This window comes from Marmota marmota, unplaced genomic scaffold, assembly GCF_001458135.2.
Source record: "Marmota marmota marmota unplaced genomic scaffold, marMar, whole genome shotgun sequence".
Lineage (NCBI taxonomy): Eukaryota > Metazoa > Chordata > Mammalia > Rodentia > Sciuridae > Marmota > Marmota marmota.
Window position 1 is genome coordinate 7,126,246 of NW_026000185.1, and position 16,617 is coordinate 7,142,862.

The 16,617-nt window shown below is 52.9% G+C and overlaps 3 protein-coding genes across 8 annotated transcripts in view; 2 read left to right on the forward strand and 1 right to left on the reverse strand.

The window, feature by feature from the left end:
- The window catches only part of LOC125612398 (phosphoglycolate phosphatase), a 7,535-nt gene extending 5,222 nt beyond the window's left edge, over positions 1-2,313 (forward strand). Inside the window, exons 3-4 of the mRNA XM_048790060.1 lie at positions 2-199; positions 293-2,313. Coding sequence (XP_048646017.1) covers positions 2-199; positions 293-618 — 524 coding nt within the window. The 3' untranslated portion in view covers positions 619-2,313. The remainder of the gene's footprint in view (position 1; positions 200-292) is intronic.
- Positions 2,314-2,429: 116 nt separating this feature from the next.
- Positions 2,430-4,874, forward strand: Bricd5 (BRICHOS domain containing 5). Its single transcript, XM_015490900.2, has 5 exons — positions 2,430-3,616; positions 3,841-3,996; positions 4,067-4,168; positions 4,391-4,544; positions 4,650-4,874. The coding sequence occupies exons 1-5, from the start codon at positions 3,374-3,376 to the stop codon at positions 4,742-4,744; spliced, it is 750 nt and encodes a 249-aa protein (XP_015346386.1). The 5' UTR covers positions 2,430-3,373; the 3' UTR covers positions 4,745-4,874.
- On the reverse strand, positions 4,709-8,622 carry Mlst8 (MTOR associated protein, LST8 homolog). 6 transcript variants are annotated; one of them, XM_048789355.1, is made up of 9 exons: positions 8,475-8,622; positions 7,836-8,038; positions 7,619-7,667; positions 7,370-7,532; positions 6,927-7,002; positions 6,702-6,854; positions 5,774-5,898; positions 5,475-5,638; positions 4,709-5,364 (listed from the first exon to the last, which is right to left on the reverse strand). In XM_048789355.1, exons 2-9 carry the CDS (start codon positions 7,962-7,964, stop codon positions 5,246-5,248), a joined length of 978 nt encoding a protein of 325 aa, XP_048645312.1. In that variant the 5' UTR covers positions 7,965-8,038; positions 8,475-8,622; the 3' UTR covers positions 4,709-5,245. The 6 variants fall into 6 exon arrangements, with proteins under 6 accessions (XP_048645312.1, XP_048645311.1, XP_015346383.1 ...); XM_048789354.1 differs by having other exon boundaries at positions 7,370-7,550; XM_015490897.2 differs by having other exon boundaries at positions 6,969-7,002; positions 7,370-7,550; positions 7,619-7,670.
- Positions 8,623-16,617: the final 7,995 nt, after the last annotated feature.

Sequence of the window (16,617 nt, forward strand, 5' to 3'; positions counted from 1 at the left end):
CTGCGGGGCGACAGCCCAGCCGACTGGCTAGCCGAGCCGCTGGAGGCGGACGTGGGCGCTGTGGTGGTGGGCTTCGACCCGCACTTCAGCTACATGAAGCTCACCAAGGCTGTGCGCTATCTGCAGCAGCCCGGCTGCCTGCTTGTGGGCACCAACATGGACAACCGGCTACCCCTGGAGAAAGGCCACTTCATCGCGGGTCCGTGCGCCCCGGGGCGGGAGGCCAGAGGGCGGACTGCGGCCCCTCTCCGCCCTCTGATCCCTTGGCCCCTTCCTTCCTTCTGCCCCGCAGGTACCGGCTGTCTGGTTCGAGCGGTGGAGATGGCCGCCCAACGTCAGGCCGACATCATTGGGAAGCCCAGCCGCTTCATCTTCGACTGCGTGTCCCAGGAGTACGGCATCAACCCGGAACGCACCGTCATGGTGGGGGACCGTCTGGACACAGACATCCTCCTGGGCGTCACCTGTGGCTTGAAGACCATCCTGACCCTGACTGGAGTCTCTACACTCGAGGATGTGAAGAGTAATCAGGAAAGTGACTGCATGTCTAAGAAGAAAATGGTTCCTGACTTCTATGTTGACAGCATAGCCGACCTCTTGCCCGCCCTTCAAGGTTAAAGATTTAGTGTCTTTAATCTCCAGAATAAAAAAAGAAATTCAAAATCACTTAACCAAATCAATAGGTGGAGCTTAGGCATCCACTCATGTAGGTGACCACAGAGTGTAATTGGAGTTAAGCAAAAGTGTTTGTTAGTTTTGTAAGTAAATGTTCCGGGGGCAATGTTGTTTACAGATGCTTATATTTTAAGATGCACTTTTAATCTTTGAGGGCATTGTGGGGATAGGTCCTGGGCCTTGGATGTGTTGGCAAGGGCAGGCATAGCATCTGTCCAGGATTCAGGTAACTTCAGGCCCTGCTGATAATAATGAGGCAGGTCTAGGAGTGTGTCATGTATTTGACAGAAAATTTTATTCAGGGATTAAGCCCCCTTGAAGGGCAGAGGGGCAATGGGGCTGATTATTGTGACTGTTGTGAAACATTTGTACAGAACAGACCAGGCTTCTAACCCCCACCCTGCATGGTCATGCAGCAGAGGAGCAGCTGCTGTGTCCCAGCTCCTCACCTGCAAGGCGGGAATGGAGGAAGGGGCTACTCCCAAGTGGTGTCACCCTGTGTTTTAGGTGTGGGGTGTTGCCCTTACCACCCTCCACCCTCCCCTGCTTCCTTGAAAACCACTTTGATGTCACAATTGTCTGTTCCATTTCAAATGCTCAGGGCTGCGGCTCCTCATATACAGCTGCCCAGTTCTGTAAAATCAGCCCAGCTAAACCTCGGCTATCTCAAGTGTGCATTTAAACCCAGGTGACTCAGACTGAGTGTATTGTCGGCTGAGGGGCCAAGTGGGCATGGATGCCTTTGCTGCAGTCTGGGCTGCTATACAGGGAGCTCAGAGCAGCATTGGTACCAAAAATAATAATTTTTTTCAACTTGTGAACAACTTTGTCAAGTGGTAAATTGAATCTTTAAATGTCTCATAGAGAAAATCCCACTGAAGGCTGCATGCCCTGCAAGCAGCAGCACAGCTAAAGGCATGTACTACTCAAGGACTGCCTGTCATCTGGGGCACCTTCTTGGTGGGGAAGGAGAGAGGTCCCTAAGAATAGGAATTTCTTTTACAAAGCATCCAGTCTTTTCCTATCCTCCTGTCTCCTGGGTTTGAGTGGGGGTTAGATATCAGTAGCCCATGAGACCACCTCTCTTGGCCCTGGACTCCCTTGTTGATGGCCAGTGGGAGGATTGGCAGAGCCCACCAGCCAGCCAGGGGTTCTTGACAGGGGCTCTGGCCTTTTCTGTCTGTTCACTGGTTTGCTGACCTTTAGCAGCCTGCTGAGCAGACTCAGCAGCATTTGCAGGGCAGAGCTGGGAAGCTGTTCCTTTCTGCTGACTCCTTCCTGGTGCCTTGCCCTGCACCCAGTGGCTTCTCTCCCAGCCTTGTGGTCATGGTACTCCTTAATCTGTTCACCAAGTTCTCAGAGCAATAAAGGGTATTCCATCCCTGCAGCTGCTCCTGGCCAAGGTGGTTGGGCTGGGGCCATGCCTGTAAGGTTGGTGGTGCTGACGTTGGCTCTGCAAGGTCGGCTCAAGGTGGGTCTGGATATTGAGCAGGCCTGTCAGGGCATTGTCACCCACACCAGGAGCACATGGCAGGTGCAGCAGCCAGCAATGCCTCCCTCTTCTGGGAGCCTGTGTGCACCCCATCTCTGGCCCCTTGCACTGTGTGAACCCAAATGCACATTAAACTCTCAAACCCATGCTGACTGGGTCTTCCTTCCTTTCACGTGTGTAGCAACACCAAGGTGGCCGGTGGCCACTATCTAGCCGCAGGTGGGGGCAGGATGGGAGGTCTGAAAGGAAAAGGCCAGTCTGAGATTCCAATTCCAGAGCCTTCCAGAGCACTGCAGCTTCACCCCATTTCGGGCCTGTTACAGAGTAGGTTCTGAGGATCAGGAAAAGCAGGGTACAAAACCAGAGCAGGATAGGGTCAAAGGGTGAAACTGTGAAAAGCACACACAACTGAGTTACCAAGCATCAGATGGCTGAAGAGAGACCAGGACTAGGGCAGTGAGCAGAAATAAGCCACCCTGGGGCACACACCCGACCTAACCATCCTTGGCAGGTGGGAAACTCCAGGAGGCTGCCAGTTGGTGACCCAGCTTGGAACTCTCGCATCCCAGGCACGCACTCTAAAGGATGCCCAAAGCCCTGTGTGATATTGGAGGGGGCTGGGAAGCTGTTGATAGGCACCAGGAGGGGAGGGAAGCAGTGCCCATCTGTATACTAGTGACAATGAATAGGCAACAGTCTGTATTTGTTGAACAGTTTGTATTTAATGATGGCTCCCTGGGTGCCAGGGACCATGCCCACCTCTGGGAGTCTGCAGGTAACTGAACTGGAAACAGACTCTAAGACATCAAATCTGTTCCAACCAGACAGAATCATTTGGCTGGGCCTGGGCTGCCTGCAATGAATCAGCTGGACAAGATTCCCACTGAAGCCTGCAGACCTCATATTGTTCTGTTGGTACAAGATAGGTGTCAAGAGCCAGGCCTGATGACTGGCATCCTCAGTGGGAGAGAGGGCTGTCCTAGCTCTGACCTGGACATCAGATACTGAGCTGGGGAGGAGGCAGTTGTTTGGCTCATCAGAGTCATCCTGAGGTTTTCCAGGCCAACTCCTCCAAGGGGCTGCAAACAATCAGTGCATTGTCGGCAGGGGCTGCAGCATGGAGCAAGGAAGCAGCCACACAGAGAGCCCCAGGCCTGGGCCTGCAGAGGTGAGTACCTCTATCATTCTTGGGACAAAAAACTGGGGATGTCCAGGGCAGGGGACAGGAGTACCACCATCTACCCCACCTTATCCCCTCTTTTCCCTAAGCAAACCTGCTCCCTGGTCTCTAACTCAATAGCCTCACTGACTGCAGTATGCCCCCAGGTGAAGACCAAGCCCTGCCACTGGGGCTGGAGAGCTGCAAGCCTGCTGTTATTGCTGCTGGCACTGGCTACTGCAGGGGCTGTGGCTGGAGGGCTTCTTGGGTTTGCTCATAGCCCTTCCAAGGTGAGCCCCACCTGAGGCCCAGGGACATGGGCAGTGGGAAAGGGTCAGGGAGGTTGGTCTTCCAGTGGAGCCAGGACCCAAAGTAGGCCCTAATACTGGCCTTATAGCAGAGTACCAGAGGGTGGAGAGGCCCATTCACATGATGTTGAAATGCTGCAGCCCAGGGATAGGGGCCTATGGGGCTGCTCAGCCTGCCCAGCTAAACTCCCACTTCCCATTCTCAGTCATTGCTGCAGATGCTCCGGCTGACCTTCCCAAGCCCCCAAGTGCCCTGGTCCAATCAAACCACCATCGTGGACGTGGCCCAGAATATGGCAACCATTATAGTGACTCCACCTCAGAGCAACCGCAGCTGGGCAGTGCTGTTCGACGGGCAGAGCGTGAGTGGGTGGGGAGGGGATCAATCCATAGGTGCTGGGGTGGCCCTGCCTCACCCACCTGCCTCCCCAGGGCTGCATCTGTTACCGCCCTGCAGAGCACCAGGCCTGCTTTCTCCGCCTGATGGAGGCCCGAGATCGGGAAACCCTGCAGCTGCTGATGAACACCTCCAGGGTGAGCATGGTTCCACCACCAGGCCAGGGGCCAGACAAAGGGTCCTGTGTGTGGCCCAGCTGGGGCTCTGGTTTCAGGGAAACAGAAAGCTCTATCTTCCCTTAGATGAGGCTGCTGACAAAAGTAGAAGGTGGGGCTGGCAGGTGGGTGTGGGATGTGAGTACCTGCCCAGCCAGGAGGAGGGAAACCCCCATGCCATAGTCCACCACAGCCTTTCTGCAGGCCCAAGGGTCTCTCAGCCAAGGTCATGACACCCACCATGCCCAGGAGCTGCTGGCAGTGCTTGGGAGCCATACTGTGGATCCTGCCCAGGTGGGGGCTTCAGTGCAGCACCTTTGTGCAAAGACCCCCATCTACTGGGCCCGTCAAGCTGAGGGTGAGTTGGGGCAGGATGTGTGGAGGAGCTGTGTGGCTCCTGCAGAACAATCTACAGAACTGCGTAGGAGTGCTTTGGAAATTCATGAGTCTCCCTCCCACCCAGGGCCCCAGAGGCAGCGGCTGATCTATCTCTGCATTGACATCTGCTTCCCAAGCAACATCTGTGTGTCTGTCTGCTTTTATTACCTCCCAGACTAAGCCCTCTGCCTGGCCCAGCCTGGCCACTGCCCCATGGACTACCCATGGTCCCACAGGCTAGTTAAGTTGGCTGTGTCACCAGCACCTGGAGGGAAGCTGCTGACAGGGACTAATAAACAATTCCACCTGGCCATGGTGGTGGTCTCTGGGTCTTTGGGCCCTGAACAGGGGCAGAAAGGAGAAGGAGGGGGAGGAGGAACATGACTTGGCAGGTGGGCACCAGCTTGGGTCCTCTCAGAAACTCTAAACCCCATAAGGCCCACATCCCGGATGGGAGTGCAGGCTCTCCCAGCCCAGCCATGTACGTCCTGAGTCAGTGGGCAATTGGGCAGGCCTGGCAAGAGGGAGGGGTAGCCCAGTCAGTCCAGCTAGCATGGTGGGCAAAGGCTAGTCTCAGAGTTTCACTCTGACCTGAGTAGTATACAGGTCCAACAAGCTACAGCCACTGCACCAGGCAGTCCCAGCTGCCCAGTTGCTGGCTGTGATCCTGAGGGGCAAGGGCTAACCAAGCACACTGTCATTGAACGCCAAACAGACGACAGCTTTCTGGTGGCCACCATACTCTCTCTTAATCTCTCCAGTCTCCACACACCAGAGCCGGGCCAGGTTGTCAGAGGAAGCTGCAAGGAGGGATTAGGCAAAAGCTCAGAGCCAGGACAGCTTAAGGCAGAAGAGCAGCAGCAGCTGTCATGAGCCACTCTGGAGGCCAAAGCAGGAAAACAAGGCTCACCTGTAACAATGTACTGAGAGTCCCCTGAGAAGGCACAGCCCCACATCCAACCTCGAGATGACTCCCCAGGATTGCTGCTCTTGATGCTGAGCTCTGTCATCAGGGAGAAGTTGGATGTCCTCCAAATCTTGCATGTCTGGTCAGCTGAGCAGGTGGCAAGGAGCCTAGGATGGGTTTAGAGTATGGGGTGTCATACAATAGCCATCCCCACCTGAACCTCCTGCCATGCATTAGGCCAGATCCATCATTCGCCCAGTCACAGGCAGATCCCCTCCTGGGTTACCAGGTCCTACACGCACGTGGAATCAGGGCTGAAGCGGCACTGCAGGGCATAGCGTGTATGAGCTGGTATCTTGGTCTTGGGGATGAGCTGGGTCACTTCATCACCAATGCCCCCTGTCAGATTCCAGACGTAACAGTTTCCCTATAGGGCAAGAAGGAAGTCACTTGAAACCCTGAGTCTCAGAGAACGCTCTGAGGGCTAGACCTGAACCCAAGATCCACCAACACTAGGGATCAACATACACAAGAGTCCTGGGCCAGGGCATGCAGGCTGGCATTTTGGGTCCTTCCTATATGAGGCCCCTGTGAAGCCTGACCTCAAACAAGGGCCATGTCCAGCCAGCCAAGTGTAGGAGGCCATGCTGGCCAAGGACTCACATACACCTTGGCTGCTGGCCAATGGAGCTATGCAGAAGGAAAGGAGAGGAAAGAACTCAGAGTGCCTCAGGCCAAGGCTGTGAGGAGGGAGGACTGGGGTGTGGACAAGTGAGGCATTGGAATCTAAGTGAAGTGAAGGGAGAAAAATGTAATTGGAGAGCAAGAACTGAACCTCAGCATTCCACTGGCTTTGGGCAGGAGTAGGGGCTTCTTGGGATCTAGCTGAGGGAGATGGATCAGGGGACCAAGGGAAGTCAGAGAAGAGGAAGGGAAGCCACAGAGAAGCTAACAGTATTAGGATACTCAGGCCAGGAGGTGACAGGGAGAAAAGAAGAAAATGGTCAGCCTTGAGAGATTCTAGAGACCGAGGAACCTGGCCTGAGAGGGCTACGGCAGGCAATGAGGGGGACATTAAAAATGGTACCCAAGTTCATGGCTTTGGGGGATGGATGGGTGTTAGAAACTGGGGAAGGGGCCTAAGGAACACCAGGGAATGAATCCATCTGCAGGGGATAGGTGGCTGGGTGCTGAGCTGCCCCTGCCTCTGCATTCCCCTCCAGGACTCACAGTGCTATTGACTGCTGCCATGTAGCTAGCATCAGGGTCAATGTGGGCAGATGTGATGGAGACCTCAGGTTCAGGGATCAGCTGCTCATTGTGATCTGTTTTCAGATCCCAGATGTGGATAGCACCGCTCTGGTCACCCACGATGAGCTCTGCCTGGGGGTGCAGGGGAGGTGAGGTGTGGCAAAACCGTTACTGTGCCCAGTCCCATGAGTAATCACCCCTCACCTGGTTGGGATGCAGGCACACACAGTTAATGGGTGCATTCACCTGGAAGATCCGCTGACACTGCAGGTTCCGAGACCTGTGGGGATGAGGTTACACACTGTCTCTGGTGGATGCTGTTGGTACCCCACCAGATGCCCTCTCTTGTCGCCCTGATGATGGGAGCTACCTTATAGGGAACACTTGTGAGGTTCGGTCCTTCACTCCAGGCAGTAGCCTGACACCAGTGACTGACAAAGGGGATGAAAGCCTGTCCCCTTGCCTCAAGGCAGAGCTAGTTCTTGGATGCAATTTCCTCCAACCTGCTTTTCTCCTTCCCTCCATAAATCACCCACACAAACCCCCCTGGATTAGCCTCTTCTTGGAGAGAATCTACCCAAAGATGGTCCCTTGGCCTGCCCGCCTCACCCTTGGATAGTGGGCCCCTCCTGCCCAACACCCGACACCTGAGATCCCAGATTCGGGCTGTGCAGTCCTCCCCGCCTGTGTACATCCAGCGGCCGTCCTCATGAAAGCCCACAGATGCTATGTTCTTATTGACTCCGTCATAGCTGATGATGGGATTGGGGTTATTGGAGTTGAGATCATACATGCGGATGTGCTGGTAACCTAGAGACACAGGCTGAACTGAAGAACGGTTATGCCCAGGTTGACCTGCTAGAGATCAGGGATCAGAGGTCAAGAGTCACAGTTACCTGCAGCAGCAATCATGCTGCGATCTGGGGTGATCTCCAATGCATTCACCTGCTGTGTGTGTTAAGGAGGATGATGGGAAGGGAACCCTGAGACTAGGGGTCCTCCAAGGCCTCCACCACATGGCTTGGGCTGCTGCCTACTTCCCACCCCAAGCCATCAACCCCACCTGGTTATCCAGCCCAGCACCATCCAGCCCACCACCCAGGTGGAGGATACGGAGTCCTGGTGCTGCACAGTGCGAGTGCAGATTCCACTGTGGGCCTGCCAGAACCGCACAGTGTGGTCATAGCCCGCGGTAGCCAAAATGACCGGGTCACTGCCCACTGTGCCTGGGGATGTGTTCATGGTGCAGCTGCTGGGAAGAATATAGCCTGTACAGGGCCGAAGAGCTGATGGGCAAGGAGCAAAGTTCAGAGCATCTGGAGGGGAGAAAAATAGTATTTAGGGGATGCCCTCTGCGTCCACACGGAGCTCAGAGATATGTATTAATCTGACTTTAAAGACCGGGAAACTGGCTCATACAGGTTCTGGGACGCGCACAGCAGGCGAGAGACCATTGGGGACGCCAAGCAGTCTGCAGTCGGCAGGGGGCAGTCACGCGGAGCACCTCTGCCGCAGGGGCGGGCCGCGCACGCGCAGGCGGCGGGAGTCTGAGAAACCCGAGCGCTACGGCTGCGCATGCGTAGCTGGCCGATGGCTAGACCTGATGGGAGGGGGCGTTGGCCGTCTGGACCCTCGAGATCCCCTAGACTCCGCCGACTGTCTTGCCTTCCTTCTGCTGGCTAGCTTCCCCCGACCGCGCCCTCCTAGCCACCCATAAGCCGATTCCCGGCCCTCGTCCCACGGCCTCCGTACCTTACACGCACTCCGCATTCTACCGTAGTCCAGGACGGTGAGGGGAGCGGGAGCGAGTCGATAGAGGCCGGGGAGGAGCGTAGAGATATCGATGAATCTTCAGGGCGAGACCATGGGCTCGGTAGGAGGAGAGGACGAGACCAAAGTACTGGGGCGGGGACTCCAAGAAAACCTAGGGGCGGAGCAGATGCTAGTCGTGGCTCGGACCTCAGGCTCACTCGGCACCCAGCCCCCCTGGCGCAGCTGCCCATTTTGAGGCTTGGGCCCCAGTCAGTGTCGCGCCATCCCCTTGTCCTCCCCGACCCACTGCTCTACCATGCTAGGCTGGGATTGCCAAGCAAATTACAGAACTTGAATTTCAGACAAGCAACAAATATCTTTTTATTGTAAATATATCCCAAACACTGAGTGGGATACAGTTATACCAAAAACTTACTTGCTTATACAAACTCAAATGTGACTGGTTATTCTGTAGTTTAATTTGCTAGATCTGGCAGCCCTAGTCCAGGATCTTTCAAACCTATCCAGCCCCATTCTGAGTCTTGGTGCACCTAGCTCAGCCCAGGGATCCCTTTACAATTGTAGACCCTCATACCTGCTTTTCCATTCCAGCCTTCTGAACCCAAGCACGTGGCCTCAGCCCTTGAAACAGGCTCCCTAGGGTTTCTTACCACCACACTTGTGGACTTGGCTGCAACCCCCTTTTCCTGTGCCCACACAGGTGGATCTGGCCTCTTGACTGATACCAAGTCCCTGGCACATCCACCCAGACTCTGGGTCCCAGGAACCCTCCTTTCTAATACCATGCCCACCTCTACTTTCTAGCCTCTAGTCTTTTAAGAAACCCCACATCCTCTCCTTATATTTTCTATTCTCCCCTTCAAAGAACTGTCCTCACCTCTTGCTAGCTCCACTTCCCTGCCCCTGCTCATTCCCCAACTTTACCTCCAGCTCGCCAATGAAAATTCTTCAAGGTCAGCAGCCATTACACTTTGCCAAGTCCAATGGATACTTTTTCTCCCACTTTTTGACACATCTGTATAGTGGTTTACAGCATCACGCCTGAAAATCTTCCATTTCCTTGCTTAGTGTCCTGGCACCAGATCTTTCTCTGCCTTCCTGCAGAGACTAATACCCTCCAGAAATCTCTCTGCAACACAAAATTCCTGGGGGCTCACAGCCACCAGCTCCATGGCTTCCAATGCCATCCTTTCTTTGGGGGTCTTTCCATCCTGTCTCCAGTCCTAGCAGCTTCTGGAGCCTCAGCCCTTGAAACACATTCAGCTGTCTGTTAAACGTGACCCCTTGCCAGGTGCAGTTGCACACATACAATCCCAGTGACTCAGGAGGCTGAGGCAGAGAGATCGCAAATTCAAGGCCAGCCTGGGCAGCCCTGACTCAAAATAAGAAAGGCTGGAGATGTGACTCAGTGGCAAAAGTGCCCCTGGGTTCAATCCCCAGTACCAATGAATAAATAAAAAAACACAGCTCCTCATAAGCCACACAGAGGACATCACCTTCCATGGCCAAGGCAATTCCTTGCTGTCTGCCCTTCCATGAACAGTGCCCACTTGTGTTACAGCTGGGTGCGATCTGGACACATCACCCTCCCTCTCTCTTCCCTTCAACCACTGTTGTTGTTTTTTTGTTTTATTTTGTTTTTCCCCCAGTACAGGAGATTGAACCCAGGGCCTTGTTAAAGCTAACCAAGTGCTCTACTACTGAGTGACATCCCAGCCCTTTGTTTTATTTTATTTTGAGACAGGGTCTCACTAAGTGACCCAGGCTGGCCTTGAACTTGCAGTCTTCCTGCCTCAGCCTCACAAGTAGCTGGGATTACAGGCATGTGCCACCATGCCCCATTCAGCTCCTGGTTTCACCTCCTACTGATCTCTGTCCTCTTCCGATGCTCTGCTTTGCCCCCACGCCCCCGCATAACAGCTTCCTCAGTTCATACACCCACATTTTAAAAAATTCTTTTAGTTGTAGATAGACACAATATTTATTTTATTTACTTATTTTCATGTGGTGCTGAGGATCTAACCCAATGCCTCACATGTGCTAGGCAAGAGCTCTACTACTGAGCTATACCACCAGCCCCTACTTTTTTTTTCTTTGTACCAGGGATTAAAACCCCAGAGATACTTAGCACTAAGCCACATCCCCAGCCTTTTTCTTTTTTTTATTTTGAGACATGGTCTTGCTAAGTTGTTTAGGGCATCACTAAGTTGCTGAGGCTGGCTTTGAACTTACAGGTATTGGCCACAGACACAGTGCCTGGCCATTCAACCACTCTGCATTGTAGAGTGGTCTTTTACAAACCAGTCTGGCCTTACCACCCCACAGAGCTTTCAGGGGTCCCTGGTACCCTGCAGGCTCTTGGACCTGGCTTCTGCCTACCCTGTGGCTTCCTGGTCTCTCCTCCCAATAGGTCACAAAACAACAGGCTCTCACTTGCATCCTGTGCCTGCACCTAGGATATTCTTCCCTCTAAACCTTTACCCGCCAATTCTTCAGCTTTGGCACCTTTACCTGTACTTTGAGGGTTTGTTGTATGTGGGACTTTGTGCTGGGTATTTCTGTTTTAATTGGTGTGAAATTCACATAGCAAAAATTAATCATTTCAGCTGGGCACAATGGACCCACCTGTAAGCCCAACGACTTGGGAGGCTGAGATAGGAGGATCACGAGTTCAAAGCCAGCCTCAGCAAAACCCAGGTGCTAAGCAACTCAGTGAGACCCTGTCTCTAAATAAAATAGAAAATAGGGCTGAGTGACCCTGAGTTCAATCCCGTACCAAAAAATAAATTAACCATTTAAAGTGAACAATTCAGGGGCTGGGGTTGTGGCCCAGTGGTAGAGCACTTGCCTCAAGTATGAGGCACTGGGTTTGATTCTCAGCACCACGTATTAATAAATGAATAATATAAAGATCCATCAACAACCAAAAAAATATTTAAAAACAAATAAATAAATATAGTAAACAGTTTAGTCAGGCACAGTGATGTGTGCCTGCCATCCTAGCTACTCAGAAGGCTGAGGCTGGAGGAGTTTGAGACCAGCCTGGGCAGCAGAGCAAGACTCCGGGGCTGAGGCTGGGGCTGGGGCTCAGCAGTAGTGCACTTGTCTGGCATGTGTGAGGCAATGGATTCAATTCTCAGCACCATATATAAATATATAAAATAAAAGTCTATCAATAACTAAAAATATATTCTTATTTTTTAAGAGAAAGAGAGAATTTTAATATTTATTTTTTAGTTTTCGGCGGACACAACATCTTTGTTTGTATGTAGTGCTGAGGATCGAACCCCGGGCCGCACGCATGCCAGGTGAGTGCGCTACCGCTTGAGCACATCCCCAGCCCCCTAAAAAATATTCTTAAAAAAAAGAGGAGAGAAGGGCTGAGGCTGGGGCTCAGCTCACCTAACCCGGGCTCAGCTCTGGGTTCAATCCTCAGCACCACATAAAAATAAATAAATAAAATAAAGGTATTTTGTACAACTACAACTAAAAAAAAAAAAAAAAGAATTTTTTAAAAATGGAGAGAGCAGGGTTGGGGCTGTGGCTCAACGGTAGAGAGCTCATCTAGCACGTTCGAGGCCCTGGGTTTGATCCTCAGCACCACATAAAAATAAAATAAAGATATTGTGTCAACTACAACTAAAAAATATTTAAAAAAAAAAAAAAACGGAGCGAGCAAGGCACAGTGGCATATGCCTGTAATCCCAGTGGCTCAGGAGACTGAGACAGGAGGATTGTGAGTTCAAAGCCAGCCTCAGCAACAGTGAGGTGCTAAGCAACTCAGTGAGACCCTGTCTCTATGTAAAATACAAAATAGGGCTGGGGATGTGGCTCAGTGGCCGAGTGCCCCTGAGTTCAATACCTGGTACCCCTCCCCAAAAATCTGAGAGGGTGTCAGAGTTTTAAATAAATGAATAAATAAATAAATAGATAGATAGATAGATAAATAAAGCAAGACTATTCAGTAATTTAGTCCGCTAACAACATTGTGCAACCACTACTCCCATCATCCCCAAAGGAGAACCACACCTACCAAGCGCCCCAAACCCAGCCCCTGGCAATCCTAATCCACTTTCTTTCTCTCTGAATTTGTCTATTCTACACATTTCACATCAATGGAATCATGCAACTGTGGCCTTTCACAGCTGGTTTCTCTCATTCAGCATGGTTTTCAAGGTTCATTCGTGTTGTATATTAGGGCTTCATTCCTTTCTGTGGCTGAATAATATTCCATTGTGTGGATGGGCCACATTTTATTTATGTGGACATGTGGGGTATTTCCAAGAGTGTAATTGCTGGGTCATATGTTGACTCTATATTCAACTTTTTGAAGAACCACCAAAACTGTGATGAGTCTTTTATTTTTTTTCCTTTGCGGTGTATGTGTGTGCGTGCGTGCATGTGCACGCACACACATGTGTATGGTGCTGGGGATGGAATCTGGGGTGCTCTACCACGGAGCTACATCCTCACCCCTTTTCAATTTTTATTTTGAGATTGACTTGTTAAATTGCTGAGGCTGGCCTTGAACTTGCAATCCTCCTGCTTTAGACTCCTGAGTTGCTGAGATTACAGGAGTGGGTCACCTTACCAGCTCATGAAAAGTCTTTTAAAAGCACTAAGTATCAGGTCCTCATAATAACTCTCCAGAGGAGGATGCACTCCCATTTGGAGAAAGAAAACTGGGAGTCAGAGATATAGAACTGCAGTTGAAAGCATATAGCTAGAACATGGTGGAGCCCAAGTTTCATCCAGATCCTGGTCAAAGCCCATCCTGTCCAACCCAACTCTCCCCTGGCCAGGGAGATTGCTCCCCAAGCAGCCCTTCCACCTCAAATGTCCTGCTCATCTTCCTCTTGAAGGAGAAATGACCTTCCCAAAGGCAGCTTCAGAGCAGGCTTGGGGGCAACATTGGGGAATAGCCACAATGGAGCCTAAGAGCAGAAGGAAGAAATGGGCTGAGGGAAAGTGGCCAGATGTATGTGGGTCCCCTTGACCCCAGGCCCTGAGCTGTTGCCTTTTCTGTGGGGCTCAGGGTGCAGCAGGGGGCTGAGGGCAAGGAAGGCTACAGGTGCCCTAACCCAGGAGTAGCTGACAGGGCCCCTAACCTGTCTGAGCAGCCCCAGCATCTCTGCTGGGCAGGAGTGGGGCCAGGGCACGTGGTCATTGAGCTTCTTGGGGTGTCAGGTACTAGCACAGCACTTTGCAGAGGTGGCGTCCACACAAATGACAGGAACTGTGCAGCTAGCACATGCTGCATGCTTCCTGAAGCCCATGGGGAAGGCATATTTGCCATCCCCCTTTTACACAATAAGCCAGGCAATAAGACTTTGGGTGGCAGGAGGGGCACCAGGGAAAAACCTGAGCAGGTACACAGCCGGGGGCACCGGCAAGAGCTGCTCTGTGGCAGCCATGCATCCAGGAAGGAGGCCAGCTTCGGCTGCAGTGAAGCTGTCGCCAGCTCTCCCCTAGACTGAGCTTCAGCAGTTTTGCTGGCTCAGCGGCCCCTCCTCCCAGGATCCTCCTCAGAGGCCTGACTTCCTGGAGGACTGCCTGAGTCCCACGCCTCTGCATCCTCGTCCCCCACCAGAGTGGCTGCCCGCCCTGCTGCCCTCATCCTTAGGCTTGGGGGACCCCAGGCAGGTGCACATCTCTGTTCCCATGTGGACCTTCCCATCAACCTGGGCTGCAGGCAGAACTGCTGGCCCATTTTACAGAGGAAGCAGCTGAGGAACTGTCCAAGGTCACTGGCTAGCAGTGACTGACCTGGGGCTTCTGGACCCTTTCTGGGCTCTGCCTCACCTAGTAGGGGAAGGCTCTGGCTTTCCTCCTGCTACATGTCACCCTGTGGGGTTAGGAATCTGTGGGTCCTTGAGCAGTAGCCCACCTGGAACCCAGGTACCCCTTCTAGACCACACAAGAATGTACCATATACTTGGGGCTCAGGAATTCCCTGACCCAAAGGCCTCAAGCCCACTCCCAGAATCTGTACAGCCCTCTTCCTCAATCTGTCCTCCTGAAGGTGGGCCACATAACAGTGTGCTCAGGAATACCTGTTTGTGGAGTGTGGGTAGCACTGGAGCTGGGTAGAGACAAGAGTGGGCTGCAGGCAGGGACCAGTTCATGACCCAGAAGGAATCCAAGAATTCTGAATTCAAATTTAGATGAAGGTATATTTGTCAAGGTAGGAGAACAGAATATATTTTATTTAACATGTTTCTAGTGTGAGTTAAAATATTTAAATATTCTGATATTCTGTGAGTGGGCCTGTATTTGTTTTTGCCCCAGGCTCTGCAAATGTCAGGCATAGGGGTTTACCTTAACAAACCCAAAACACAACAGTAAAAGTAATGATGATAGCTGTCTTCTAATCTGTATGCTGTACTTTTTTTTTTTTTTTTTGGTAGTGCTTTCTATATGCTAGGCACTGAACATACAAAGATGAATCACTTACAGTTGTTCCCCATGCGGCCAGGAAGGGATGCTTAAGAACTTCACACGGAGCACAGCAACCGTTTGCTGAGCACTTACTGAGTTATGTGTGAACAGCTGTGTGGATAGCGTCACAGTTAATCCTGAAGTAACCTAGAGAGCAAATAAGAGACTCAGACCAACATGACCAGCTCAGAATCACAGAGGTAGTAAGAGGAAGAACTGGGACACATCCAGGAACCAATATGGGTCTGAAGCCCAGACTCAGGACCTTAAGACTTTGGGACCTCAGATGGGGCACACAGCTTCTCTGAACCTCAGTTTCTTCATCTGTAATATGGGGATAATAAATCTAACCCCATCTATAAAGTGACCAGCACAGCACCTGACCTGGCAGGTACCAAGGAATTGGTCATTATCAAAGGTGGCAGGCAGGAAGAAAGGCCTTTGCAATTAGGGGCCCCTATGGGAGCCCCACATGCCAGACACAGGCCTGCTCGTTAAGCCTCATGGGAGACCTCTTAAGGGAATGACATGATTATGGGGTTCCCTGGGCCTGAAACTTCTCCTTCCCTACCCTCAGGCCACCCTCTTTTTTTTTAATCTTATTTTTTTTTGGGGGGGGGTTCTTTTTTTTTTTTTTTTTTTTTTTTTGTCTTTTTTGGAACTGGGGGTTGAATCCAGGGCTTTGCGAATGCAAGGCAGACGCTTTGCCACTGAGCTACATCCCAGCCCTCAGGCCACCCTCTTGGCCCTGTCAACTGGTCCAGGACCACAGGGAATCAGGCATCAGGCCATGTTTCATATGTGCAACTCCCGCCAAATTCTCCCAACAGCCTGGTTTGGGGTGCTGATCTGCCCCTCTCTGAGTCAGGACCCAGACCCCAACTGGCCTGTGTCTACAATGCTGCAGGCATGTCAAGGAGAAGGCCTGACCCAGGGCTGGGCTGGCCTTCAGGCAGGAGGTGAGAAGGGTGAGACCTTGGAGGTGGAGATTCCAGCACCTGTCAGATGCAACTGTCCTGCCTGGGGCTGTCCTGCTGCAGCTGCAGAGAAAGCAGGCTGGGGCCAGGGCTCTTGTTGGTGCTGGGCAGGGCTGTGATCCCAGCCGAGCTGGGGATGGGAGAGTCGGGCTCCCTTCGCTGTCCTAAGGGGACGGCTGTCCCCGGCATTGTTTGTGGAGAGGAGCCAGAGGCTGCTGGGGAAGAAGGTGTAGTTGGGGGGAGGGGATGCGGGTTCCCTGACACCGAATTCATTATTGGGAGATTCCTCTTCACAATCCCTCGACACCTCCCACGGGAACCGCAGGCCAGAGACGTCTGACAGCCTCTGGCGGGCCGGCTCCGGTGCCACGGTGCCCGGGTCCCCGCCCGCTCACTGCCTCTGAGTCCCTCCCCCTTGGGTCCTGCAGCCTCTGGAAGCCTCTCCCAGGCTCAGCCTCGCGCCGCCGTCGCGTCGGGGCTCCACGGCCCACCCCCGGCGCGGCCCACCCCAGCCCCTGACGGTCGTCTCCGGACCCCGTCGTCCGCAGAAGGACCGACCCGCGGGCCCGCACGTGGGGAGGGGGCGTCTGGGGGAAGGGCCCGGTGCGGGGGCGGAGCCACGGAGCCGCGCGCGCGGCCGGCGCTGGCTGACGGAGGTCAGCGGCCGCAGAAGCGGACCCAGGCGTCCGGGAGGCGGCGCAGGTGCC

Coding starts and splice junctions, on each gene's coding strand:
- Mlst8 (XM_015490895.2), bottom strand. CDS start 7,964: ATGAACACATCCCCAGGCACAGTGGGCAGTGACCCGGTCATTTTGGCT. Junction 7,003..7,369: donor GCCCGAATCTGGGATCTCAG/GTGTCGGGTGTT, acceptor TCATCCCCACAG/GTCTCGGAACCTGCAGTGTC. Junction 5,639..5,773: donor CGCTTCAGCCCTGATTCCAC/GTGCGTGTAGGA, acceptor AACCCATCCTAG/GCTCCTTGCCACCTGCTCAG.
- Bricd5 (XM_015490900.2), top strand. CDS start 3,374: ATGTCCAGGGCAGGGGACAGGAGTACCACCATCTACCCCACCTTATCC. Junction 3,997..4,066: donor TGCTGTTCGACGGGCAGAGC/GTGAGTGGGTGG, acceptor CTGCCTCCCCAG/GGCTGCATCTGTTACCGCCC. Junction 4,545..4,649: donor CTGGGCCCGTCAAGCTGAGG/GTGAGTTGGGGC, acceptor CCTCCCACCCAG/GGCCCCAGAGGCAGCGGCTG.